The sequence below is a fragment of the Merops nubicus genome, unplaced genomic scaffold (assembly GCF_000691845.1).
Source record: "Merops nubicus isolate BGI_N331 unplaced genomic scaffold, ASM69184v1 scaffold8424, whole genome shotgun sequence".
NCBI lineage: Eukaryota > Metazoa > Chordata > Aves > Coraciiformes > Meropidae > Merops > Merops nubicus.
The window spans coordinates 79,350-106,914 of record NW_008602237.1 but is presented as its reverse complement, the minus strand read 5'-3'; the positions used below and the strand labels follow the sequence as shown (position 1 = coordinate 106,914).

At 34.7% G+C, this 27,565-nt stretch overlaps 1 protein-coding gene across 1 annotated transcript in view; it reads right to left on the bottom strand.

The window, feature by feature from the left end:
- Nucleotides 1–27,565, bottom strand: part of SNX29 (sorting nexin 29) — a gene marked incomplete at its 5' end in the record, with an annotated part of 113,785 nt that overhangs the window by 11,464 nt on the left and 74,756 nt on the right. The window contains one exon of the mRNA XM_008938282.1: nt 16,689–16,828. Within this exon, the coding sequence (XP_008936530.1) occupies nt 16,689–16,828 (140 nt within the window). The remainder of the gene's footprint in view (nt 1–16,688; nt 16,829–27,565) is intronic.

Below are 27,565 nucleotides of genomic sequence, written 5' to 3'. Positions count from 1 at the left end.
TAAGGTATGCGGTGACCTACAGGAATCCTGCCTTGTTTTTCTGCATCAGGTATTTTAAAAAATACCATTTTCAATTTCACAGAGTATCAGAAAGACAATTTGGTGATAAGACAATAGGGGTTTGGGAATACAGGTCTATTGCCCTGACTAAAAGGAGATGCAGATAACCTGTTAGGTCATGTTACTCACACCCTGGCTCCTGAACAATAAGTCCACTAAATGATGCTCTCACTGGAGGATGCCCCCTTTGTATACCAAACACCCACCTACTGATAGGTCATTTCTTCCATTCTCCCATGTTTTAGAAAGTCTTGGAATAAAAGTGATTTTTAGATCACCTGCATTGTTGACAAGTATCTTAAACAAACTTTCTTTTTAATAGAATTCAAGCTGAAAATGGCAAGTGAAAGCCTTTCTCTTGAACATACACTGTGAATTTAAGCTGCTGTTGTTTGCACTTGGAGTCATATGTTATCAATGGCATATAATCAGTTTCATGACTCCATATAATGTTTTTCTAAGTAGAGGTTTGAACTTCTCATGGATCTCCAGACTGAATTTCGTCCAGGTCATGTCACGCAGGTCAGGCTACTGTAGTTTTAAGTAATATATTTTCCCATGCAGACTGGTTAAAGTAAGTTAGAAGCCCTTAAGTTCTTTCCAACACATCAGAGGAAATCAGGGGTAGAAATAACCTCACCCATTGTTACAACAGCATGGCTGCAAAATCTTAAAGTGCCACAGTTGCATGGTACACAACTTCCAGATATAATATAAATACATAGTTCAGAGATTATTTGGTCTTTTTCGGTTCAGATCTTATTAATTCTGTGGACATGCATTTAAGAAAATACTTCTCTACTCAGTTCCACATTTCAATTTCTAATTAAGTAAACAAAACAACACTAGAAGTGATTTGGGCTATGAGAACTTGTCAATAAAGAAAGTACACAATCCCATCTACTCAAAGCACTCATGCTACACTACCTACCTGAAATCTGCTTTCAGAGGCATGGAGAATAGAACTGAAAATTTCACTTCCTAGAAATGTCACAGATTTTTCCATTCCAAAAACAAGATCAGATTTTGAGGCATTCAAGCTGTCACTGTACACAGTGGAATAACACATCACCAAAAGGGGTCTCCTCCCAGGCAGTGTTTTGAAGACCACGAACGGTAGCTAAGTGTTATGGATCCCAGAGCTCTCATCTCCATCTGCACTTGCATGGCTCTGACTGACCAGATGGCTTCTTACGAAACAACATGTTTATATGAATATTTTCCAAAACACTTTTGGGTGGTACATTTATTTTCTGTAAGAGACCTGCAGATGGTTCCCTTCCCCTACCTGTAAGTTCTCCAAAATACATCTCCTGAACTAGCTGTTACACAATCTTCAGCTACATATGCTGATATTTGACTGTGCATATCTAAAGCTGGCAATTTTCTTAAAATAATCTCCATAAAGAGAAACTTATCAAGCAATTATAGATCAGCTTGTTTAACTGCAGCTGTAAAATAAATATTACAAAGAGTTTTGCAGGATTTAGTAGGCCAAAAAATAAGCTTTGAAAGCCACAATTTCAATACAGGGAATTCATGTAGATTTGTTTAACTTGTATTCTTTGACAACACTAGTGCCCTGGTAAACAAGGGTAATTAACTGGGTATCAATGCTTTAGGTTTATAATTGTCATGAAGTTTGATGTCAGATTCTACTAAACAGAAGGTAATACAACTTTGTGGGCAGGAATCTGTCTCAAGAAAAGCAAATTTTGTGAAAAGAACATTATTTATATACACCAGAGGTATCTGTGGGATGTCCATGTGACATATGAAGCAATGAAGTACCTGAAACAATCCTGAACAACCATGCAGTAAACTGCTCTTATCAGCCACATTTACCATTATGTATTCATTCCAGTCACTGTCACTATAGAGACAATTTAGGGTATTCTCACCTGCTGTTTTTTAACAGTTTAAAAAAGTATACCAAGGGGAAAAAAAAATCTCCATATCAAATAACATTATCAAATTTGATATTTTTGGCCAGTCTGGTGCTCTTTGATGACTTAAATGGTACATAAAACCATTAACTGGGATGTAACATAATATTCTATATATTTGTGAATCTTTTATATTGAAAATTCTGCACTTATTTTTAAACATTACATTAATATTTGGGACTTTGAAAAGGGACAGAAAGATACAACTTTGGTATTATAAAGCTTGAGAGCTCCCACATGTAGGAAGGTAGACACAATGATACAGCAGGGACAGCAAAAACATTCATGATCTGCAGTTGCTTACAACCCCAATGTTTAGCACATTCTCAGCTACTGACTGAGTTGAAAACTCCTCTGTGCTCTCCTCCTGGAAAAGTCAGCTCCAGCAGAATAATGGGGCAAATTGCTATGGATAGAGAAAACAACTAGGAAATAAAGTGTCCAGACATGGCTACTCTTACTTACTAGAGAATTTAGACAAATACATAGAAAATGAAAGACTTTTACATTAAATTAGGTATATTAATGGAGTAATTTTTTAAAAGAATCTCACTCAAGTAATCACACCAAAAACTGGTTTAGACTGTAAAAAGAAATAACTAGATAATTTCAAACAGGAGTGTTAGACAGACTTAGCTTCCTATACAAATCATGTATACTTATTAATGAACACAAAAAAAGTCTGAAACTTTGATAATTACTGTTATTTGAAGGGAAGAATGGAAGCACCCCATAAGATTTCTTAGCTATTCAAATTGGTATATGTTCTACAAGAAAAGTTTTTATCAATCCCATAGAGATACCAATCTTTCAAATGTAAAAATTTCAAAAGTCATTATTTTACAACTGCTAGCAATCAGATGCAGACTAGGAGGGTAATGGAAAGCAGTCTCATGGACATTGTTTTGTATTTTACTGTTTTCATAGTTATATTTGGCAACTCTTGATTATCATTTCGTGTGGGAACTAAGACACGTATTTGTTTCCATCTGGAGACAAACACAATGCAAATAGCATATTAACCCCCCACAGAGCATGCTGAACTGAGGATACACCTATCTCAAGTTCTCAGTGAGATTTCATTTAACAAAAAGGGACTGGTAAATTGAGCTGACAGGCAGACTTCGAGGCTCTGGGCAAGCCTGGCTGAGCTGTGCACAGACTGAGCAGTGCACAAAACTAGAGGACTAACAGAATGCCACAGTGAGCCAGCAATACAAATATGGTCAGAATTAACCATAACATTGTGTCTGGAAGAGCTGCTGGCTAGCTTACCTAGGCAACTGTTGAAGTTTCCTGTATTTTTCCATACAGTTCATACCTCAGGCCTACAGAATGGGCACAGCAGCATGACACAGGCGATAACACAAATGTCTGTATTTTCAGTAGTTTTAAAACTGCCATCAAGATTTTAATTTTGTGAGAATGCATATATGCCCTGCACAGGCACAGTTAATAATTTAATACATCCACTTACAGTTTATTGATAAACAGAGACAACAGAGTTTTAGAACTGTACAATGAAAATGGTTCATGCTGAGGAAACAGGAATATGGATTGTAAGCTTTCAGGATGAGTACTGTATATATACTGCTGCACGGTGGGGGAAAAAAAAAAATCAACATATAAATTACCACAGAATCTCCTGAATGTTTACAGGAGCAAAAACTGATTTAAAAGTATGCAGACAATGAAGTCATAGAAGATAGATGACATTTACTTGGGCATTTTCCAAGTTCCTAGTACTAAAAAACCCAAAACGGAATTTGACATCTGGACATCCTAAATTATGATGCAATATTCCTTGAAGCCCAAGATACGCACGGCAGCATTTTTGAAATACTAATTTTTAGTTAAATACAGAAGTCTCTTCATTGGAGGCAGGCAAATATTATATCAAAAGAACTTCAAATAGTCTAGATAAAATTCCATTCAAGTGCTTAGCTTTTAGCTGCCTGGTATTGGGGATGCTATAATCTCATTAACTCTCACCTCAGCTTGTATATTCAGGATATGTTTAACACCCCTAGAAAAAAAGGTAAAACTAGAGGTATGAAAGTCAAATGTGAGTAAATCCATGTTAGCTGCAATTGGTAAATATCATTTGGCCTGGCTATAAGAAGGCTGATATTCTGTAAAAAACAAGGGTCACCCTTATAAGAATCAACTTAAAAACCTGTCATTCCTTAGTTAAAAGGAAGTTAAATTATTTGATAGGTGAAGAAAAAAGGGTTGTAGCAAAAATATATTCAGGGTATGAGAAGGAGGGAGTGGTGATTTACAGTCTGAGGATTAAAGGAAGATTACAGTTTTGTCCCAGTACCCGGATAGCAGGTACACTGAATGACAACCCAGCCAGTCAGACTCACAAAGCAGAGGAACCTCTTCCTGCCAGCCATTTCCTTAGCTCTGTATATGGGGTAACAACAGAATGCAGAATATTCATTGCACCAGACCCTCTCGTACCAAGATCCTAGGTGGAGTTTAATCTTTACACACAGTAATAATCTTTTAAACTACCAGAATCACCTATGCATGTATTTTTTTTTCAAGGCTTATTTTCAGAGGAAACACAAAATACCTTCTACATAGTGTTTAAGCAAAATTTCTATGCCTATGGCAAACCTCTTCTTTTGTTGCTTTTTCATTCACTATTGCCATTTCAATAAATAAAAGTAAACCCAAATCACTTCTAATGAAAGGGTTTTATATATTCTCTTGGTGCAACAGCTAGATGGCCAAAAACTTACTAGTTACCTCTTTCTACTAAAATAACAAGTGATCTGCACATTTTAAATATCTGTCTTGTGCTACAAATTTTATTCCTATCTGTGTAAAAATGTATTTCAGAATGGCTGGTAGTTGTATCTTACATTTTACAATTTATAGTCACATGCAGCATTATTCTCAGTTACAAGCTGATGTTTACTGTAAAAATCCCAGCAGTGAGAATGGAAAGCTATTCACATTTTTTACAACTGGACTTCAAAAGCGTGGGGCTCCTTTATCACTGCCACTAGAACCAAGAAAGAAAAAACCAACCTGACCTCCATGAAGGACTAAACTTTCCAACCACAGGAAGCAGAAAGAAACCTCTTCCTCAAAAACAGATAGAAGCCCCAGAAGCAGGAATTTTCAAGCACATGGAAGGTGGTGGAGAGTCTTATGAGTCCCAGTCACTTGCAGAAGTGGGACTCTAACAACTTCTCCTGTATTCCACAACATTTTTCCTATCTGTAACTACTCATTGCTGGATATCAAAAACTGTTGCTCAAATGCATCAGTCTTCCAATTAACTTGGTTATATCCAAGATAATTTACAATCTAAGCTGTTTTGATTTCATTCTGAAACGTATTAAAGGTTTTACTTTACTGGTGTAAGTTAACCTGTACTTTTGAGTACTCAGCATTACAGTTTGTTATATTATTACCTCATTGACAGAAATGTGAATTTAAAATAAGAGCTGAGAACTGTAACATGGAAAAATAGGAATGGCAGAGATTAAAATTATATTTTTGAAAGTCTCTTTTCTTCTTTAACTTTTATGTTGCTTGCAAAGTAAATAAAAGAATTATAAATGTAGTCTCCCTATCTTGCCCAGCCTCAAAACTGAAACTTTCTTTGCCACCAATTTCAGAAACACCTCCTGCAGTACAGAAATGCCTGAATATATAAAGAGTTCACTTTTTAACAAGGGAGTGCATGTGACTTGCTTGTTACCAAGGAAACAAGATCACTGCTGTAATGACACAAAACTTTAGCTGGCTTTGTGTTCTTTTATAAGAAAAATTTTAACCTCTTCTTGCACTGCTACAAGTTCAGCATGTTAGGAACAACTGCACAATTTACAAAACCCATCTCCTGCTTAAGACTGGCTGAGTTTATTAGCAAGCAGTAAAAAAGCAAGATGAAAAGGAAGAAGTAAATGCTACTGAGAACAAAACCTCTTCTCTCAGAATGCTCATTGCTAAGCCTGTTTTTAACTGGGAAGGAAGATGACAGAAAGCGATCATAGAATTCCTGGGGCCAAATCAAAAACACATTCAAAAGCACCTTGATCCAACCAGTTCCTTAGTTAAGCTGACCAGCATTCCATCTCAACCCAGGTTGCCTAGACTAAGAAAAACAGTTATGCAAAACCTTGTATTGCCTTGTACAAACTGCAAACCACGTGCAATCAAAAGCAACTGAAGGGATTCAAAGTGACATTAAACTGTTCCTGCATGTTATAAAGGTGTTAAATGAAATTAGGTAAACTGATGATTTCCTATTTCATGGTAGACAGTTTGGCATTTTCACATACACTTAGAATAATTTTTATTATTTGCAAAAGACAGATGGAAATAGACCCATCAGAAAATGCACAGCACAGTTAAAAGCTCATTTTGTAGAACACTGAAGTTTGCTGTAACATCAAATATGGCTTTGTTCAACACAACCTCCATTTGTTTCAGAGTTTTAGAAGTTGTGTGTTTATAAAGGAAATCAATATATAACGATTAGCTACTAACAGCAACATATAAAGTGATTTTTGACTGTTACTGTCAACCTACTTGCTTTGAATTTTTTTTCCCCATGTTTTTAAACCATGGAATGGAGACCATTTCTTGTACACTCCTACACATGTGAAAGAAATAATATATCACATCCTCTCCCTCATTTGTTTCACCAGTTTCAGAGACAAAATATCATCATGTTTTAACATTCTTATTTTCTCAGGCAGCATTAAACAAGTGCTTACTCTGAGGCAACTGTGAAAGATAACAAACCCTCAAATGCTTCCTATGGTAACCGAAGAGTATTCAATTCTAGCACAGTACACACCAAACTATTATCTTCCTAAGCATAGTAAAGATCATTTTGAATACAAAGTAGCATGATAAAAATCTGCTTGATGGAAACATGCTCAATAAATACCTATTTGTGAGGCCTGTTGAACAATTCATAGCAGTTAACTTGGCAGAGCAAGTGTCACTGTCTTTACTGAGACAGTAATAATAGCCGCATTATTTGAAACTGAAGTTGGTATTTTTTTTATGCCAAGACTTAATAATGAGGCAATAAATATAATACATAAAACCCTTCAGCATTGTGGAGTTGCTGTATGACATAGGAGTTTTATTGAGCACCACACCAAGGCAAACAAATGTCAAATGCCCTTTCTTTTAGGTGTCTTAGTCCTGGAACAATACGACACTGAGGTGTTTTATTAGGGTGAGTTTAGAGAGATGTTTTTATGTAATACTTTCACTATTACCCATAATTTGCAAGAGAAAATCTTTTCAATTGTATTTATACCGAATACTGTAATACTTCCAGCTCAATACTGTCTAAAAAGTGAAAGACTGAGAAAATACAAGCGAGAACAACAGAATGCGAGCAACAACAAACAGGAGGGCGGGAGTCAGAGATGTGCAAATAAACAGATTCTTTCACCCAAGTAAAATCTATTTACATTGGGCACTGCTGGCACACTTCTCTTAGTAAAACCAACTGCTTGAAAAAGAAATACAACCCATAGAAATGCAGCTAAGAGGAATAAAGAACTCAGAAAACTAGAGATTCTAGTTCTTTTCACTTTAGCAATTGAGAAAAAGATTAACAACTACAAAAATAGTTTTTAAAATATCAAAACATATAGCCTGACTTCAAATTTTCACTTTCCTTAGATTCTGATCTGAAACTTAAAGGATTACATTGTTTTCTCCATACTTCCTTACTATATCCAACCCATCTTCCTTTTAACATTAAGTATCTTGTGTGTCTCTCTCCCTGCTTTCTTTTGTCCTCTTCATCACTGTTTCTCCTCCTCCTTATGTCCTCCAATATATTTTTTTCCTCCCTCATTTTCCTCTAACACTTACAAAACCTCTCAAATACTTGGAGCAGGGAAAGGAAAATGTAATGCATTTGTAGAATGCCATGTAATACACTGTCTTGAATGTCAGTATGTGCCAAAACACAAAAGACAATGTAACATCATAATCCAATTCTTGCAGAAGGAAAAGAGATGAAAGTGTGAATTCTCGTATACTTTGACCAAACAATTTTTGCCCTACTTCTTCACATTTCAGATCAAAACAGGCATGATACTTTTTTTAAGTCTGATGTCAAGTCTCATAGGTTATGACAGACTAAGAAAAAGACTGTCAGTTACAAAGTGAGGAATGCAGAAATGAAGAATAACAGCGAGACAGCTGTATGTTTGTTAAGAACAATCCACGCCAACTCAAAATACTTCAGTTCTATCATAAGCAAAAATACCACAGAAGAATAGTACATTTTTGCAATGGAACTTACAGCATTATCAGAACATGCTAATCAAATTTATATATCTCAGATATTTTTACTTCAACAATCACCAGTGCTTGGCAACACAGTTCTACTGAAAGATAAATATTGTGTAATGCCTCTACATAGTTTTATAAGTAGATCAATCAATTAACATGGCAATAAATTAGTTTCATTAGTGTGTTTCAGGCATTAGGAGGTGCTTTACTAATTAGAAATCACATATTTAAGCAAATGCTATTCCCAATTTGTTCATTTAAATTATAATCCTCTTTATCAGAGTGCTTGCTTACTGTTATAACTGAGACCTGTTAAAGACACACTGAAGTCATTCAGTGCCAAGCTAAAAGCACAAGCTGCCACTTCAAAGGATGCAATCAGGTAGAAATCTGGCCACTAGCCACAACACTCTAGGATGCATTAGCCGAATACTGCCATTTACTCTATTAAAAGGCACAGATACATATGCTAATAGCTTTAAGAAGTGTCACACCATCACAAACTCCTTTTTGGAGAAATTAACATATTCAGAATTGAGTTTAAAATTGCCTTTTTTTGCATCAATATTGTTTTGCAGTATTTCAGTGCTTGTTTATTGCTTTGCTTTTAAGCTACTTGTTTATTTGACACTACACTAACAGCAGAATACTGCATCGCCTACACTGCAAACTGACAATTTTGTTGTTTCATTTCTAACTGCCCCAAGAAATTCTGGGCTGCAGCTGCAGTCCCAACGTGTTATAAAACAGGCGAGACAAGAATTCCCTATAAAAATCATGCTACCAGTATTTCCCAAAACACATGTTACTAGGCACTACATATCCTACATACACAACTGATGCAATGCCTAACTAGATCTATAACCACACCCTAACTCCATGGATGTCAAAGAATCTTTTCAGTGAGTATTCAGCACTGACACATAGTCATATCAATACCCGATAATATTCCAAGCTAACTTTAAAAGCATAAAACAAAAACATTTACTGCTGAGCTGATACAGATGTATATGTGTGTACATTCTTCTGTATTTATAGAATCATAGAAACCATTAAGGTTGGAAAAGACCTCTAAGATCACCGAGCCCAACCATCAACCCAACACTACTATGACCACTAAACCCTGTCCTAAAGTGCCAAATCTACATGTTTTATGAACACCTCTGGGAATGGTGACTCCACCTCCTCAGGTGGCAAACTGTTCCAATGCCTTGCCACTCTTTCAGTAAAATTCTTCCTCATATGCAATCTATTTTATATATAGATAGTAAGGAATTCAAATAAAAGGAGGGATTCTCATTCCTTCAATGCATAAATTCTGTGTTAACTATAATTCCTGCTATTTTGTTTACATGCTAGAGAAACTTTTTAGAATTATTTTGCTTTTACATAGAATCATCTTTTGTAGCTTTTCATCCAGAAAGACCGGTTAAATAAGGTCTATACTGCAGCTGTAGATACAGTAGTGTCTAGTTAAGCAAGTCCTAAAGGGAGGAAATAATTAGATTATTTTAGAAATCTCCCTGTAGCTATAAAATTGATTTCTTAAAAATCACAGAATGAGGCAGAAAACATTACAACATGACACAAGCAGATTAAGTTTAGAAAAACATTTTTCACTGTATTTGAGACTGAGATTTAAAGTCCTGCAAATGGAGAAAATTATAAACCTGAAATTCCTTTAAAATGCGTATTAGTTCATGAGAACCTCATATCAATACTGTCACTGGCCAAGAACACAGTAAAAGCATTGCTTTAAAAAAATCTCTACCTTTATATGTAAATATATTAATATCTATGTATTCAAAGATCTTATTTGAAATAATAGTTCAACAAATATTTCTGTGAAGAAGTCTTAGTTCATTTTTTATACTAAAACAGTGCCCATATCTGCTGTGTGGAAAACTATCCTGTATGGAGAGATGAAGCTATGGAATGAAATAAAACTGATAGATGAGTCTGTAGTTAACTGTTAAGTTTGAGCAAATGTTTTTATCCCTCTAAAATGTTTTGCAAGTAGCTTTGAAAGGGTCAGTTTTCAGTTTCTTTAAAATGAACTCAGAGATACAAAATCCATAAGAACATCACAGCAATTTTCTTAGATTTATTTAATTTATGCTTGAAAGAAATATTTTAATACTAGCAATGGTATTGTATAGAAGTTAACATTCTTTTTACCACTCATACCTTTAATGTACACATTTAAATGTTCTCAGTGGCACACTGACAGTTGTAACCAAAATAGAGGTGATAAGAAAACACAAAACCAATCAAAATTCATCAATCCACTAAGAACAAACGCTTATTCTTCCACATTATTTTAATTTTGTGGTCTGTAATACCAAAGCAGATATTTGGCTTTATACATTTTTTAGTGCTAAATAGAGGAATATTTCCAGGGCAATTTTTTTTTTTTTTTTTGAGTGGTTGATTGGTTGGTACTGAACTTTGTTTGCCAGCTGGTACCTGTATCTGTCTACCACCCTTCTCGTAACTTTACCTTCCAGGAGGGAAAAAGCATTTACAAAATGAGAATGAAAGGTAGAAATAGTGAATTTTTTACTACAATTTAATTTGGTGATTCAACTAAGAAGACAATTTTCACTATCAAATACATTGCCAGTAATGTCATCCAGTGATCTAAAGACAACATATTTTTTGAACATTATAATCCTCTAATCACCACAGAGAACTGATGACTCCTCTGGTGTTCAAACACATCCTGCAGACAAGTTTCTCAGCACCTGCTCTAGCCTCTTTTCTGACGATTTACTGAGCATTTTCTCTGCTTTCTTTAAAACGTTCCTCTGAGCCGCAACCACAAAAGAACAACGTCCAGCTCTGCAGAACATGTAATTAACAGTTACCTCAAAACTGCTGTAACATCTAGCTGTGGCCTAGAAAACACGATTAAACAAATGCTCAGCAGTATTAGACTCCTCACAGTAATCTGTGAAAATCTTCACAAAATTCTGTTTTCACCATTCTGGTATGTATTTTAATCCAGGGCCTTGCCCTGCCGCAGGCAAAGGCCGTGCAGCGGCGGTACTCTCACCCCAACAGCACTGCACAGCTACACCGTGCCGGGCGTGTGTCTGGAGTGTCACACTGTGTACACGTTTTATTTTCTTCACATGTAACGTCTGTTTCACCAGATGCATATTTAGCTAACGCTTCCTTGTGCAAGGCTTGTGTAAACACAACTCAAGTTAAAATGGCAGGTTGAGATTGAGGACTCATAGATTTACAGACTATTTGAGGTTGGAAGGCACCTCTGAAGATCACCTGGGCAAACCCCTGTACAAGGTTACCCAGGACTGTGTCCTGTCAAGTCTTTAACAACTCCAAGGACTGAGTGTCAAAAATCTCTGGGTAACCTGTTAAGCATGTTCCTCCACCCTTACAGTAAAAAAAGTTTTCTTTTACTTTTTATTTTTCTTGTATTTTAATTTGTGTCCATTATGAGGATGATGGGAAGAAATTCTTTATCTTCTAAACAATAAGAAAATTTGATACAGAAACAACAGAGATAGAAAAATGGACATTTTAGTGTTTCTTTTCATGACTTTTTGAAGCTTTTATAGCTTTACATATTTGAAATCATATAACCTATTATGATGATTTATATTGAAAGAATCAATTAAATGGTCCAAAGAATTGTGATGCTTGTTGCCAAAGACCCTTCTTGTTCTTATATATTTACAAAGAGCTAATATGCATGATATTTTTTGATATATTGATAAAAATGCTATTAAAACACAAGTGTACTTGTTATAACAAGTTTTATTTATCTGTAATGTCCCAATCATGCGTGCAAATGAATGTTCTGTAAGTATTAACAGACAGGTCTTCGCCAGCTAGCAGAGGTAGTAATCCAGTTCAGTAGTGCCAATTCTTGATTCAGATTTTGCTCTGCATGGACTGGAAAATTTAGCTTGTGAGGACAATTTTATTATTATAAATAATTTGTTATTCAACATGCAAACAGACAAATTAGCAGAGACAGAATCTCTTTTTCACATTAAAACATAAAAATGCACTATAAAGGAGACTATTTGACCAAGCCTGTGAATGAACTAATGTAGCATTAAAACTGAAAAATAAACAGAGATTACAAATGATAGACACTGACAACCGAAAGAATACATTAATGACTGTCCACAACATAAGGAATCAAAACAAGTTACATTTCCATGATTGAGCACTAGCATTTGGTACACTAATGAAGAGAAATGCTAGCAAGCTGATTCAGATTGTTTACTGCAAACTGTTTAACTGTATCTGAGTTTCAAAATAAAATTAATTTCTTTCTTTATAACAATGGCAGGTTATTTCATACAGATCAATTAAAATGTTTTGCCTCATCAGATGTGTGTCTGATTGTATGCAATCAACTGCACTTGAAAGGGAGAAATCCCCAAAGGAACAACCTCACAGCAAAAATTTTAGGCAATATTCCTTCCAGCATTTAATAATCTGTGGATTCAGTCTTAGAGACATTAACCTTATTTTCTGTTCATCATAATCATATTCCAGGACCTAAATCAGATCTTATAAGTGATTAATTAAACCTCACCCTGTAATTTCTATCTGTAGGATGCCTAATCAGACATAAACTTCATGGGATTTTTCATTTTCACACTCAACTGTGGTCATTTAATTTTGCAAGGAGAACAAACTCTTTAAGACCAGTTAATTATTTTTAGAAAAAATTTATATTTCATTGCTTCCCAGATCTAATGCCCTAGAGACTTTTGATGCATATTAAGACTGTAAATTTTTCTCCTAGACTGAGCTATCAGTACTCTCTACAGCACAGTCCTATGACTAATAACCTAATATTTTGTAACTGCTAACTAATTAAGATGTAATCAGCAATTACACACACAAATGTGTTCATTTGTGCTATAAAGAACAACTTAAATATATCAGAATTATTGTATGTATTTACAGTGTTTTATGTTAAAATATTATTAAACCTCACAGAATACTACGGCACAGTACAAAAGTATGCTACAAAGGCTACCACTGAAAGATACCATAAACACTTCACATACTCCAGCGTCTTTAAGATCTCGATGAAGCTCAAAATCCATTAAGGACGGACAATACTGGAGAAGCTGGCAATATGAAGTGGAACTGAAATATATTTTGTTCTAAATGCTTCTTCTTACTTACCAACAGTGCCAGGTCATGACCCTCAAAAAGTAAAAGATACTAAGAATTCATATGATAGCCAAGCAATGATGATACTTTCTATAATGTGCTCCTTCTATCATTCCCTGAAAGATCTTTACATTAGAAAGAGTCTGATACTTCAGCAGAAAAATGCATTAAAAACTTGCTTTGTCTGCTGCAGATGAGGTATAGTCACTTTACTCAACAGCTGAGCTTCTCCAAAATCTCACTAATATTACAATGGAGAACTATCTATGCTAGCTAAGAGAGAATACTGATGTATCTATTATTACACAAAAAGCTCCAAGGAAATAACTCAAACATACATATATGAACACAATATTTTTGCCATAATGTATATACAACAAAGAAAATTCTTTAAATCACTATAGTCTTTTGCCTCATGTGATGTGTTGAGAATTATCAAATTGCCCAATGCAAAAAAATCCTCTAAAAATAAACAGTCTTTTTGCAAACTATCATATAGCTATATCCAGAAAAGGTTAACATCAATACAGTGCATCATATTGGTGTTCACAAATTGTTGACAAATGGCGTTGGCAAATCTCCTTGAACAAACTTCTTTCCTTAGAGATAATTGCTTTATTTTGTATCACAGGGTTTCCCATACTAAATTGTACTCATATTGAGAAAACACATTATTTAAATATGCTGCCTTCTCCATAAAACTTTGCTTTCCGTGAAATCGGTTTTATCTATCTTATTCAGCTCATTACATTTATTAGAAGAAATAGTGTTGGAATTTTTTTTTGTATCAGCAGAATAGGCTAACGGTGTTTAATTCTGACTTGTGCATGACTGGTAGAACCCATTATGTGGGCTTGTGGTTTTCAGTCTTTTCCTGTATAGGTCCCTCATACCTGGCACTTTTTAAAATAAACAAATCCATGAGATCTAGACTGTACTTACATACTTATAAAATGGATGAGAATAAGTATCAGAAAGCAAGTTAATTATTTAGAGCTGAAGAATAAGAGGAAATTTGTTTTCCTTTCCCATTTTTAACAGAAGTGGCTATGAGATTATAAATAAAGTATTATTCAAATGTCATATCTTGAAGTAGAGTAAAAAGATACTGTAATAAAAATATTCCTGCAAGAACAGTATAATACATTTAAAAAAAAAAACAAACAAAAAAACACTTGAAAAGTAGCATTGTCAGTACTGCATTACCTCATAGTTATAATCTCACAGTATGGTCACTGTTGAATAGTACAATTAATGATAGACTACAAAAAAAAAGTGAAATTCTAATAATATAAATGCAAGAATAATCTGAAAACAAGATCATTTTGGTTAAACCATGTAAATAATGAATTACAGTTCAAGTAATGAACTGCTGCTATGAATATGTTTCCATCGATTTAGGTCAAGGCTTCAAAGTAGTACTTCTAAGTAGAGCACCCACAGTATTTCCTAATCTAATAGCTTCTGTCCACTTTTGTTGTATTTTAATAATAGTTGTGTTGCTATCTTCATGAACACTTGTACTATAGAGGTAATAGTAATTACTACAACAACTCAGTGTAAATGTGAAACCATAATCAAAATTTATTCAAATATCTTATACTCCAAGAAGCTGTGAATTTCTTTCATAATCAAATTGCTTGAGGAGGGGAAAGTAGCTAGCCTTCACTTACAGGTGTTATTCTGCATTACTGCTTGTCTGTGTGGAACTTGGGATAATCAATTATAACAACCCAATGAAAAGATGGGACCTTAAACAGCCCACTGTTCAGAATTCATTTACCTTCTCTACATTTAAAGCAGCAAGTTATGAAATGAACTTGACAAGAAATTATCAGTTCACTACTTCACCCAGCTATTCTTAACCATCCTAAAATAAAATATAATTAGACAGGAAGAACAAAAAATATTTGAGTTGAAAGTTCAATTGCAAATGTATTTTGTATTTGTCCTCCTCTCCTTTAAAAAAACAAAACAAAACACAAAACCAAAATACAGCATGAAGGACAAATTTTTTAAAATTAATTCACAAAAAGCCATGTATTGGCCTTTCGACTGGAAGTACCTGAAACCATTTCAATCTTTACAGCCCTTAGTCAAGGGCTTAGAGAAAGGTAAGTCTCTTGAGATGTTTGTCCATACAAACACCATTTTGCCAATTATAATACATCATCGTCAAGATGTCTCATCAGATTGATTTCTGCTTTTTCAAATCCAGAAAAAAAAAAGAAAACAATATGAATGCCACAAAATACATCTTGGCATTCTTCCATTTATCTGTTACATTTTCAAGGTGAATCAGAGTTCACCTTGAAAATCTGAAACTCTGCACAAGACCATGGAAATAGTGCAGTCAAGTATGTACGTTTTTACTGAAACATACTGTTTTTAAACTGTCTTCATTCTGCAAACAGATCCATCCATGGATTCACAGGCATGGATGCACAATCCCTGTGCACAGGCTTGTAGACAGCAAATTGAATACAGTGGCCTACTATAAATGTGTGTTCAATCTATACATAATCTGTAAAGGTGTAGTAGTGAAAAACTATTATACTGAAAAATTATTAGTGAAAGAAATAAATTGACACCACTTTCAAAACCAAACTTTCATTATTTCTTAAATAATTCTAAATATCATTTACAAATACTGTTAAGAATGTTTACAGCAAAACGGAAACATTTTAACAGATTATATTCCTTGTATATCAAAGGGTTTATTTTGACATGAACAGATGACTGTGTTGAAATCAGAACAAGTGTCAGCAGATCACAAAAATCAGCTACAAAGGATTCAAGAGCTTGACTTCATTTGTTTAGTAAGTACCCTAATAGTTCTCCACCCTCATCCCCCAAAATAAATTTAAAAAAAAAATACAAACCCCACACAAACAAAAGCAAAACAAAACTGAAAAATACCAAATTAAAGAAACTGAGAACACCTCATGTTTCAAGAGTACTTAGGGATCCAGATCTTTGAGGTCACTTAGATATTTTTGAAAGCTTTACAAAGTAATTTTTGTTCAAAGTCACTATTTAAATAAACAAAAATTACTATATATGTCATGTATTCCTTTGAATATAATAAAAGCACTTATACTTTGAACAGGAGCCTTCTATTTTAAAAATCTCACTTTATAAAAGGTTTTGGAGATGCTGGCATTGTACTTTAAATTGTGATGAAAAAAAGCTTAATATTTTCTTGACTACTTGACAGATACTTACACAAAAAAGGGCATCAGCTGAATAAGAGTCTCTTTTTTGGGATTGGCTGTGAATTCTGGCACAGTTTGAATAATTTTGTTCATTACGTTCCTTAGGTAATTTTGCAGCTGCTTGCGTCGCTCTTCTACAAACTTTGCATCCTAAAAATATAAAGGAAGAAATATAAATGGTGAAAAGACCTATGCTTTTCAATCCTACGGTGTAACTAGATAGTCCTAATAAGCATAAAATTTTTTCTTTTGATTGTCTATGTTTATTCTGCCTATAGAAATATGCTGGCAGTATGTAAAACATCCTTGAATCTGTCCTTCTTAGAGATAAAGGAAAACCATGCAACCTGATAAAACCCTGTTTCACAAGAACATCCACTGACAGGATACCAAATTCTCTCCTAGAAATGTCTCTTCTATGGACAAGAATTATTTTCCTGGTAGTAGGTCTCCATAAAACACTACAGTCTTAGAGTGGAGGTGCATAACACTGGCATAGAGACTGACGTAACAATTCATGCAGTTCTTCTTGAGAACTAGAATTACTAGTCTTTGCAGAAGGAAATATGACTTATTCTCACAATTTCTTCAATTCATTATTTTCAGATGCTGGGCACACAAATTCCACAATGGATTAATATTTCTCCAGCTTTTTTCTTATTATGTCAGTAAATTATTATTTTGTGATGGGGTTTTCATAGGGTAGATTACCTTTTTAAAGATTATATCACAACTCTCATAAAAATGTTTTACTGAAGTTCCTATAGTATTTTAGATCTCAGGATTTTATATTGGCTCCAATAAATAAAACAATTCTATAAACTTAACATTCTGCTGAAGGACTTACAAATTAAAAGTCTAACGACTAGCACAACACTACGCATCCTGTAACTTATAGCTAGCCTCAACTTTTTCCTGTGGCTTGCAAGCACACTGAACTATAATTAAAAGTCCACACATTCCACAGGAGCATAAGACTATAAGAGGTTTACAATGAAAGCAGGTGCTGGTTTGTGCTACAGCCAGTGTGCTCTACCACAAAAATGCAGGAATTCTGATCACCTGGTTTAAATGTCAGGGTATGTCCTTTAGGTATGAAGCCAAAATTATATTATTAGACAATTACAGCTCTCAGAGGGAAATTATTATCTATAAGATATGTTCATCCAGCCTGGATTATTTATCTCTAAGAAAAGCTGTTGAAACAAATTCTTGGTTTTTGGAGGAAAAAAAAAAAGCCCACCAACAAAACACCATAAATACATTTGACAACACTGAATAAGTTGATTGCATTCAAAAGGTTTAATCCATGCTGCCATGCATGGGATGCAAATCTGAAGATTATTCGTTCCTCATGTAAAACAGACTAACTCATCGTCAAAGCAGGGATGCTCTTTCAAATTCAGAAGGACTGCTGTAGAACTCCTAGAACCTTTATTGACATTTTGTTATGTTCTTATCTCTCATTAGGAAAAGTTACCAGGAACAATAATATTTGTAGAAAAAAGAAAATGAGAAAATATTCTGAATTACATTTCTCAAAGCAGTGATTTAAAGTCAAACAATTAAAATTTTTTTTTTAAATTCAGTCAAAAAATCAGTCAAAGTCAATGAAACTTTCATCACTTCTACCAATTGTGTTTTCAAACCTCAAGAAAATCTCTGGGTTTTTTAAGTACCACATTCAATAACACTTTTTCAGTTCTTAAGGTTTTTTGTTCACAAACCCTCAGCAACAGTATTTTCAGTGAAATAATTTCAATTATATTAAAATTTGCTCTTCAGCAGCAGCTGTATTCTTTCAGTATGACTTCTGTACTGTATATGTATTTAAATACAGCTTCCTTCACATGTAGGGCCACCTTATGATAAACACAGAAGCAAAATGCTGAAAATAGGTAATTTCCCTTATGTTTTTGTAAAGAATCCCATTAAATCCAGCAGAAACAGCACATAAGAGTTTTCTAATTAAGACTGCCAGAACATGCTTAGGGAATGCATTTTTGCTGTTTACAGCTAATTAAATTAGCGCTTAGATATTTTTCTGCTGCTTATTCAAGTAAAATACAGAAAATCTCAGAAACTAAACTCAGCTTGGAAATAGTTGAAAAAAAATGCTTTTTTTAGCCTAATATAAATTCGATTTCTAAAATAAACACTACGGGATCTGCAGTGAAATTCTGTACCGTGTACTAAGGCCCACTGTCCTTACCAGAAGCCACACAGACCAAAGTCAAAATGATTCAGCTGTAGGTCTATACTTTAGCATTAAACATGTATTTTGCAACAGCAGGTTAGCTACTCAGAAGAATTATTTTACCACACAGTTTTTATTGCCAAGCTGTTGTGGTAATAAAGAATTTTTGTCACAAAATAGTAAATAGGATAATTGGTAATAGAAAAACACAACTGATTCAAAGCCCGGCCATTTTTTTCGGTCTCAAATTATTTAAAAAAAAAGTAATTCTTAGTCTCTTCTCATCAGACCAAATTATCTACAACTGAAATCTAGTTAGTATTTTACATTCCAACTCCTAAACGATATTTTTATTTACAAGTATAACATAAAGGGAAAGATTTTGACTTGGATTTGTATCAGTGAAAAAAAACACTTCACTTTTAGTCCATATCTTTGGTGATTGCATAGACTGTATCTATCAATACAAAATCTATACCTGCATATCTATTCACACAGGAAACAGCAAAGATCTTCCCCTAAGACTCAATATACAGATTTATGAACAATTTCAAAATTATTGAAATGACATGAGCTTAAAATTTCCATCTTACTTTTACAGCCAGTTCCTGTATGGCAGAATCAGACTAGTGTTATACAACAAACCAATACATATGCATACATGAAATTGTAATTTTTCCCATCCCACTGTTAAATTTTTTTGTATATCTACTGTTCAGTGGAACAAACAGGAATTTAAGAGGATAAGATACAATGAAAAAATCAAGGAACTCTCAGTTTTGAAAATAAATCTATCTTCCTTTAAACAGAGAATTACTAAATAATTGTAATTATTACTCTGGTTCTCAACAGATAATGTTTCTGAAGGAAATAGCTGAAACATTTCCATCTCCAACTATGGGTCCATTTCGATGATACCAGAAATATGTAATGCTTTTAGATAAAGTAATTAGAGAAAGACATTGCTGAAAAAACATCCAGCAGCAGACATGCTAAAGGTAAGCTCTGGTCCTGTCAATGCCCTCAATCTAGCACAAACTTATGTGGGCAACTGCAAAATTTTCATTAGTATTTTGATTTTTTGAGACTTGAAGCACCTCTTCCATTAGCAAGAAGAGCTGCTCAGCTGAGCCTACCTGTTCAGCAAGGAAATGGTTGCTCAGCAGCTGTGCCAGTCTCCTCAGGTCACCAGAACTGCAAGCTCAGTCTGTGCCTTGCAAGTTTTATGGGTTTTATTGAAATATTAATTTTGGAAAAAAGTCTTATTTTGAGTAAGATTGTAGTTTATGTATCACATCATTATAGCTACTATGGTTTATAGTCATACTAAGGTTTTTTCCTCGTTTTCTTAGAATACAATATTGCTGTATAACATCCTCTAAGCAAGTCCAGAGCACAAGCACATTAACAGATATATAAACAACAGACAATCCTACTTCAATACATTCTTTCCTTGTGTAGTAAATCTCTGTCAAACTATGTCTTGTACTTCTCTAAATTGGCTCAGACATTTACAGAACCTTGGAACCAAGTATGTTCTTAAAGATACCTGGCATTTTCAAGCTAGCAATATCATCCATCCAAAAGGCTAAACTTTTTCAAAATGCTCTTTGAGAAAAAGTGTTAAAAATTAATAAACATATCACTGGAAAAAAAAGAAAGGTTGAGAATGAAACTAAAACTGGTATCTTTTTCGTGTTGTGTTAAATGCCACTGTTAGAAAAAGAACCCAGTTCATAATGTTATGCTAACAAAATCCAGTGTCATCTAAATATTTTGTTATCTAAAGGCATAAATGGCAACCATGTGTTAATTTGTCAGCTGGTCAGGAATCAACTGTTCATTAAAAAGCATCAGTAGAAAACTGCAGCCTACAGCAAGACCCCTATCTTTTGCTCAGCTATTGAACAGGACAATACTGTAACTGTTTTCTTATCAGACCAAATAGTATCAATCTACTCTATATTTTTATCCAGGAGATGCTGAAAACTATGACAACAGTTCATGAAACTGAGATCCATTTCTTCCCTAGCCTATATTACACTAATAACAAACAGTTAAAATGTGTCTCAGTTCAGTGTTTTCTCCCAACACTGCAGTTTTCCTTCTTAATTTCTTTCTTTTATCAGGTTTGAAAATGTCCTGAAAACTAATAAAACAGGCTAAATTCTAAAAAAATCCAACCTCCTCCCCACAAATAACCCAGCCCCAAACCCCTTTAGAAACATGGTACATACAGTGCTTAGAGTGTATGAGTTTATATATACAGGCTTACAGTGATGCTTTCCCCTAAAAATAATAAATTTAAAACAAACAAACAAATGCCAAACCCACAGCAAAGAGCCAAACCTACAAACAGGTTCATGAACAATTACAATTTCTCTACTACCCTCTTAGCAAGTGAAAGAAATTGCTTCCAAAATTTCTCAAAAAGTTCAATAACTTTCTCCACCACTTTTCAGTAAATATTTTCCTTCCCAGTAAAAACCTTCAAGCAGAACTTATACCACATCTCCCTCGCTGGATGGTTCCAGCACGTCAGGAGGGGGGATACCAAAAGCATATGGATGGGTGCAGACTGCCACAGAACTGCCCGAAGAGGTCTCAGGGAGCTGCACAGCAGCCCAGACACCACTCTCCTGGCTCCCTCTCTCCTGATAGATGACTGCAGTCCTGCTTTAACTGCTGATAACCAGCAACATCTAAGACATCCAAAGAGCTGTGAGAAGGCTACTAGCTTCTTGCTACTATCTACACCTGTGGGCTAACAGTATCCAAATATGCTTATTTGAACTATTGTGACTCTAGCAAGCAAAAGCATGATGGGGGGGGGACAAATCAGAAAAATTTCTTAATAAAGCAGTTTACCATCCCAGCTGCCAAACAGCAGTGGGACACAAGATGGTCTTTGAACTTTACTCCCACTCATGAGATTAGATGCCCCTTGAATAGAAATTTATTTAGATACACTCTGATAGAACGATTCTGATTCCTAAAGTAAAAGCTGAATGAGGAATATGGATATCAAGTGCCCATCATTTATAGTGCCTTCACGTAAAGATATTTTATATAGTACAATACGAGAATCAGATTTTTCATGCAGGAAGTTTCTCTGGCATTTCACATGACCTGAAGCATTCAATATTTAGTTTCCTCTATTTTTAAAAAAAATGAACACTGAATATGTTTTGTTCTGGTGACTGCCCAAAAAGCTATAGAGTAAGCAAGATTAGAATTTGCCAGTGTCACTGACATAGACAATGAGATCAAGTGCACCCTCAGCAAGTTTGTAGAAGGCACCAGGCTGAGTGCTGCAGTCAACATACCTAGGGGACAGGATCCACCCAGAGGAACCTGGACAAAATTGAGAAGTGGGCCTGTGTGAACCTCGTGAGGTTCAAGGCTAAACGCAAGGCAATTCCCAGTATCAATACAAGCTGGGGAATGAATGGATTGAGAGCAGCCCTGTGGAGGAGGACTTGGGAGTACTGGTGGAAGAAAAACTGGACATGAGCCAGGAGGGTGTGCTCGCAGCCCAGAAGGCCAACTGCATGCTGGCCTAAACAACAATTAATAGCAAATTTTTGTAACTTGAAAGAAAAAACACTCAATTCACTACTTTAATAAAATGTTACACTAAATAAACACATTAATTCAGTGACACATTCTGAAAGAGATGGCAAAGTACAAGTTGGCAACCTGTTTACCTTTTAAATTAAACCACTGAAAGTAACCACACTACTCCACACTGTGCTAGCTTTAACCTGCATGCTGAGTTTCAGGTAACCCAGACATTTCATACCACAGAACTCGAATACGAAGTGTTTGCTACAAAGAAATTGCCATATAAAAGCCAATCATTTCCTACTGACTTACTTATTGTCTTAGATAGTGATATGACAAAAAGAAGGGGAATTAAGAAGAATGCTTATCTGAGTGCTGCATACATAAACCATCAACTGCAGTCTTTTCCCAGAGAAAAAACAGTAGAAAACCCAGAGGATCAGGATTCAAAATCTCAAATACTCTGTAGTCCCCCTCAGTGTGCAGGTGACAGTGTCAGAAAAGGTGTGCTGTGACTTAGAAGCCTTAATAATTATGCCAAGCGTGAAATTATTTTTATTTCTATCTGTATGGTACTTCAATTAAGTTACCTATTTGAAAAATGGATTGTATTAATTTAAACTCAACAGTTATTTAAAGCTCATACTTGGAGAACTGGACTTTCCAGCTATGCAGTAACATTGTGAAGTTGGCAAAATTTTTTTATGGTTTTAGAATGTCATTAAAAAAAAAGAAGCATTACAGAATTACTGTATATGGCTATACATACAAGATTAACTTGAGCTCCTTTCTCAATCTGAAGACAGTATAGATAGGTCACTTTCTTTTCTTTTAAGCATACTACAGCACAAGCATGTCTGTCAAATTTATATTGGCTACAGTTTTTCTAAAACCCACACAGCAAAACTATATATGAATATAACTCAATATACCAGCTAAGTACACTAAGAGGGTTGAAAATTACAATCTACCCACTTTGAAAATCAAAAATAATATAGAATTTAAGCACCTATACTACATCATCCAAAAACCAAATTAAGTAAGTATTAATGAAAGCAATACTTAAATTAAAATTCTTTATATATATCTTAAGGATTTATATTTCCAAACCTTTTCTCCTTTAATAACATATTCCAATTCTGAAACATCAGAGAGTCATAATTTTCTCCTAATTCTACTTGGAGACATTGGATATCAAAGCTTAGTACCAAGAAATATTATTTAGCCTGCTGCCCCAAAGGCATTAGCTAGAAGCTTTGCTTTCTTCTCAGCTTTCTAAGTAACAGCTCCCTATGACAGTATGACTTTGACAAACTAATCTGATGAAGGATAGTTTCTATGAGCTACTAAACCCTCTAAAGTACAAAAGCACATATATCTGTACTTCTGATATCAATGCAAGTCAATTAAAAGTTAGGATGGCCTGAGGTGATTTGCTGAATGAGGACACAAAAACACCCAAGCCTAAAATGAATTTACTTCCTTCCCTAAGATTCTTTCTGTATCATTCTTTTGCAAGCATTCCATATTTCTTTTGTTATCTTCTGTTATTTCTAGTCAAACAGGAATTCTTACACTTCTGATTTTGAAATAAGTACTTCAAACACAGACAGTACCTTAACTATTACAATCACATCTGCTATGATGGTAATAAAATGTACATTAGACATACGCATACAACTTGTGAATTAATTCCTTTAAACCATGAACACGATCTTCTGTGTCAGTCTAGAATTACTGGGAGTGTTTCTGTTAATGGCATGGTCTGAGATATTTATTGGAATACTAATCAAGTTGGAAAAAGTATGAATACAGGCCCTTCTCCAGATCTGGAAGATGCAAAAAGTTTAATTACTTGTTTCTCTCAGTCGTGAATGCTCATCAATATCTGTCGAGAGTATCTCCCTGTTTCACTGGCTGACAATAGCAAAATATATACTGTGTTAGTATCTGTATACAAACTACCTAAGGTACTATGTAATGTAGTGAGCATAGGACAATAAACACTGAAATTTTTGTCCTGAGGAGGCAGAAACGGCTCTGTTGAATGACCTCATAAGAAAATTATGTAGCATCATGCTCTCTGAAAAATACTACCAAAGTGGAATTTTTTTTCCCAAAACAGCTATCTCATCGACGAATTCACCTGTCTCCTCAGCACAACCCAGTAGCAGGTACTCTCCTCTTTACTACAGAAAATTACTTTTACAAAAGTTAACAAGAAATCCTAAACACCAGAACTGTATCTTAGATACATGCAGACATACAAGCACTTCATGACACAGAGACAGTAGAAAACAAGTGAAAAAGGGGAAGCTGAAGATCCAGTACTGGAATCTTCATGGAAATGCCTTGGTCTGGCAACCTCTGTCCCTAATCCAGAGAGAGTTATGGACAAGTCTGGCTTAGGGCTCAGCCACGAACTCTGAAACATAACCCAGGGCAGCAATGCTTCCTTGACCTATACATGATGAAAAGCCTTGCAGCCTTTTCCCTTGCTTCTTTCTGCCAAACTCAGGGGTGGAGGTATGGTTCCTTAAAAAAAAAAAAAAAATTCTTACTCCTCTCCTGCTCCTTCTCCTCTTATCCCTTTCCCAGGGCAGTTTTGTCTCTCCACCACCTGGTCTGAAAAGCAGCTTTAAAAGGGAACTTGTCTCTGTATTGACAGGTCCTGCAGACCCAAAATGGCAGACCAACTTTTTACAATAACAAATACATAGTAAGGTTTACACATCAGTGGCATCATGTGAAAACCTTATAAGCAAAAATATTAAAATTCAAACTCTAAACGTGTTCAAACTACTTTGCATATATAAACACAGCCAAACAACTCTTTACTTGACAAACTTTTTTTTTTAAAAAATGAACATTCTAGTTATAAAACATAAGCTATATTGTTTTCTTTTAGTTGCAATAAAATCTTTTCCTTGTATGCCTTTCAATCCTAAAATAGTTACCCTGCAGACTGTTTTAAATCTTCACTATCTTCAGCAACAGGCAAAGAGATCAGAGACTGATTAAAAAAAGCTGCTATGCTGGCAAGAAAAAAAAAAAAAAAAAAAGGAAGCCATGTGCACTGCTGGTGCAAAGGCAGAGTTTCCACTGACAAATGGGAGAAAAAATGAAGTCCCTGGTGAACAGAACTTGCAGAACTACAAGATACAAGCCTAAATAGTGACATTGATGTCATCTTATGTGTACAGATGTGTATATGTATACAGATGTGTATATGTATATACAAAGAGATAACTTTTAAGATATACATAGTTATAAACTTTTAAAATTGTTACATACGCAAAATAATCCACAACTTAGCTTAGTCACTGAGAGGTGAGAGGGATGCATTCACCTTATCAAACCAGTATTTGGGCATGAAACAAGCTATGACTACAGAAACAGCTCACAGACCTCACCTCCATGGGCTAAAAATCACCAAGGATGTTACTCTCAACATTTTCTTCAAGACAGAATCCTTATTTTAGCTTTCTGTATTGTTTCTTCTGCGCAGTTAAGGAGTCATGGCAAAGTCACTCTCTTCTAAGCTCAGGAAAGTGCTGTGTATTCTTTCCATATGGGGTATCCGATGTTTTAAAGGAAAGCAAAGGATATCATGCAGTCAAGTCAGCACTCCGTGGAAAGTTACCTTATTCAATTTCTACACACTAAGACAATCACCGAATTCACATCTTCAGTGGAAGCTAAGAACCATTTCTATTTTGATATGTTCTCTATTGGGACCATACCCTTGCAAGAGGACACATAATTAGATGTTTGCTGTATTTCTAAAATCCAGTCTTTGAGTGTTATAATCTGCCCAATGCAGAAATAGAAACTGAGATTTTAAGGACATTGCAATATCCAAAGAATCAGAATAAGTCCTGTAAATAATTGTCTATTATTACTTAACCATTAAAACATTTCAAGAAGTGAGACACCAACACATCACCATAAAAGGTTGAGAAGCTAAATGTAAAGGCTCATCTTCAATGAAAAAAATCAAGCTATTATTTCTATGCAAAAGCATAAAAGGATCCCTTTGCAATCAAGTATTATGATCATAGGAAATTTCTCTTCAAGAAACTTAAGAGTGTGCTGGCTCACAGAACCAAACCAGTCCTTTGGGCATTAGGAACCTGACATGAAGGCAGTAGTCACAAAGACTTATTTTGTGATAATAGAAGTATGACTTCAAATGATCCAAAGTACTCAGAGGCTAGCTAAAAGGCAAAAATCTATTTCATGCAAGAAAGCCACAGTCTGAAATTGGTCTTGGTATATATACCTACATATAAAATACTCAGCACACCACAAATCAGGGTGATGCATGAGGAGTATGTTTTAAAATCTCAAACCAAACAGTTCAAGTGTTAAAATACAGTTCAAATTTGTATGTTTAAAAAAAAAAAAAAAAAAGATCTCAAGTTCAAAAAAGTGGTACAAAAATCTATGACATTTCTCTTATAAACGTAACGGAAAAGAACAAATATGGTTCTTGTTTTCACTCAAACAAAACATCGATGCACTGAAGAACATCACTTGTTATTGCAGGAGCTGCTTATAAAGATTTTGGCAACGGTTTGCATTGAAAGATGGTTAGTGGAAAATACCCAGCATGGCAAGTAGTATACATGAAACTTAATACATGGAGTCTTGTTATATTTTCCTTCAGTAATTATCTGTTCTGTCCAGATTTAAAGCAATGTTTATAAATCAAATTATTCTTTTCACTGCTTTAGATTAGTTCTAACCTACTACATTCAAATATTTAAACTGATACACTGCAAATAAGGTTATCAACCTGAAATACAAATATACACTCTTCTTTGTAGTTGAAAAAAGGCACTTGTCCAAAGGAGTATCCTTTCCTCTTCTCTGCTCATTTTCTGCTAATTGGTTTTCTGTATATTAAAATTGTTTCCTCAAACATTAAAGCTAGTTTCTAATCCTACATGCATAATTTGCTGAAAGATCATGAACATGAACTATTAAGATGAATTGTCCCAACATATGGCAAATATGTGAAAGGCAAAACCATATTGAACACATAATCATTAGAATTAATAGAAATATTCTTAATATATTTTTTAATTGTTATTTCAATGTTTCACTGTTACTTGATTACTATA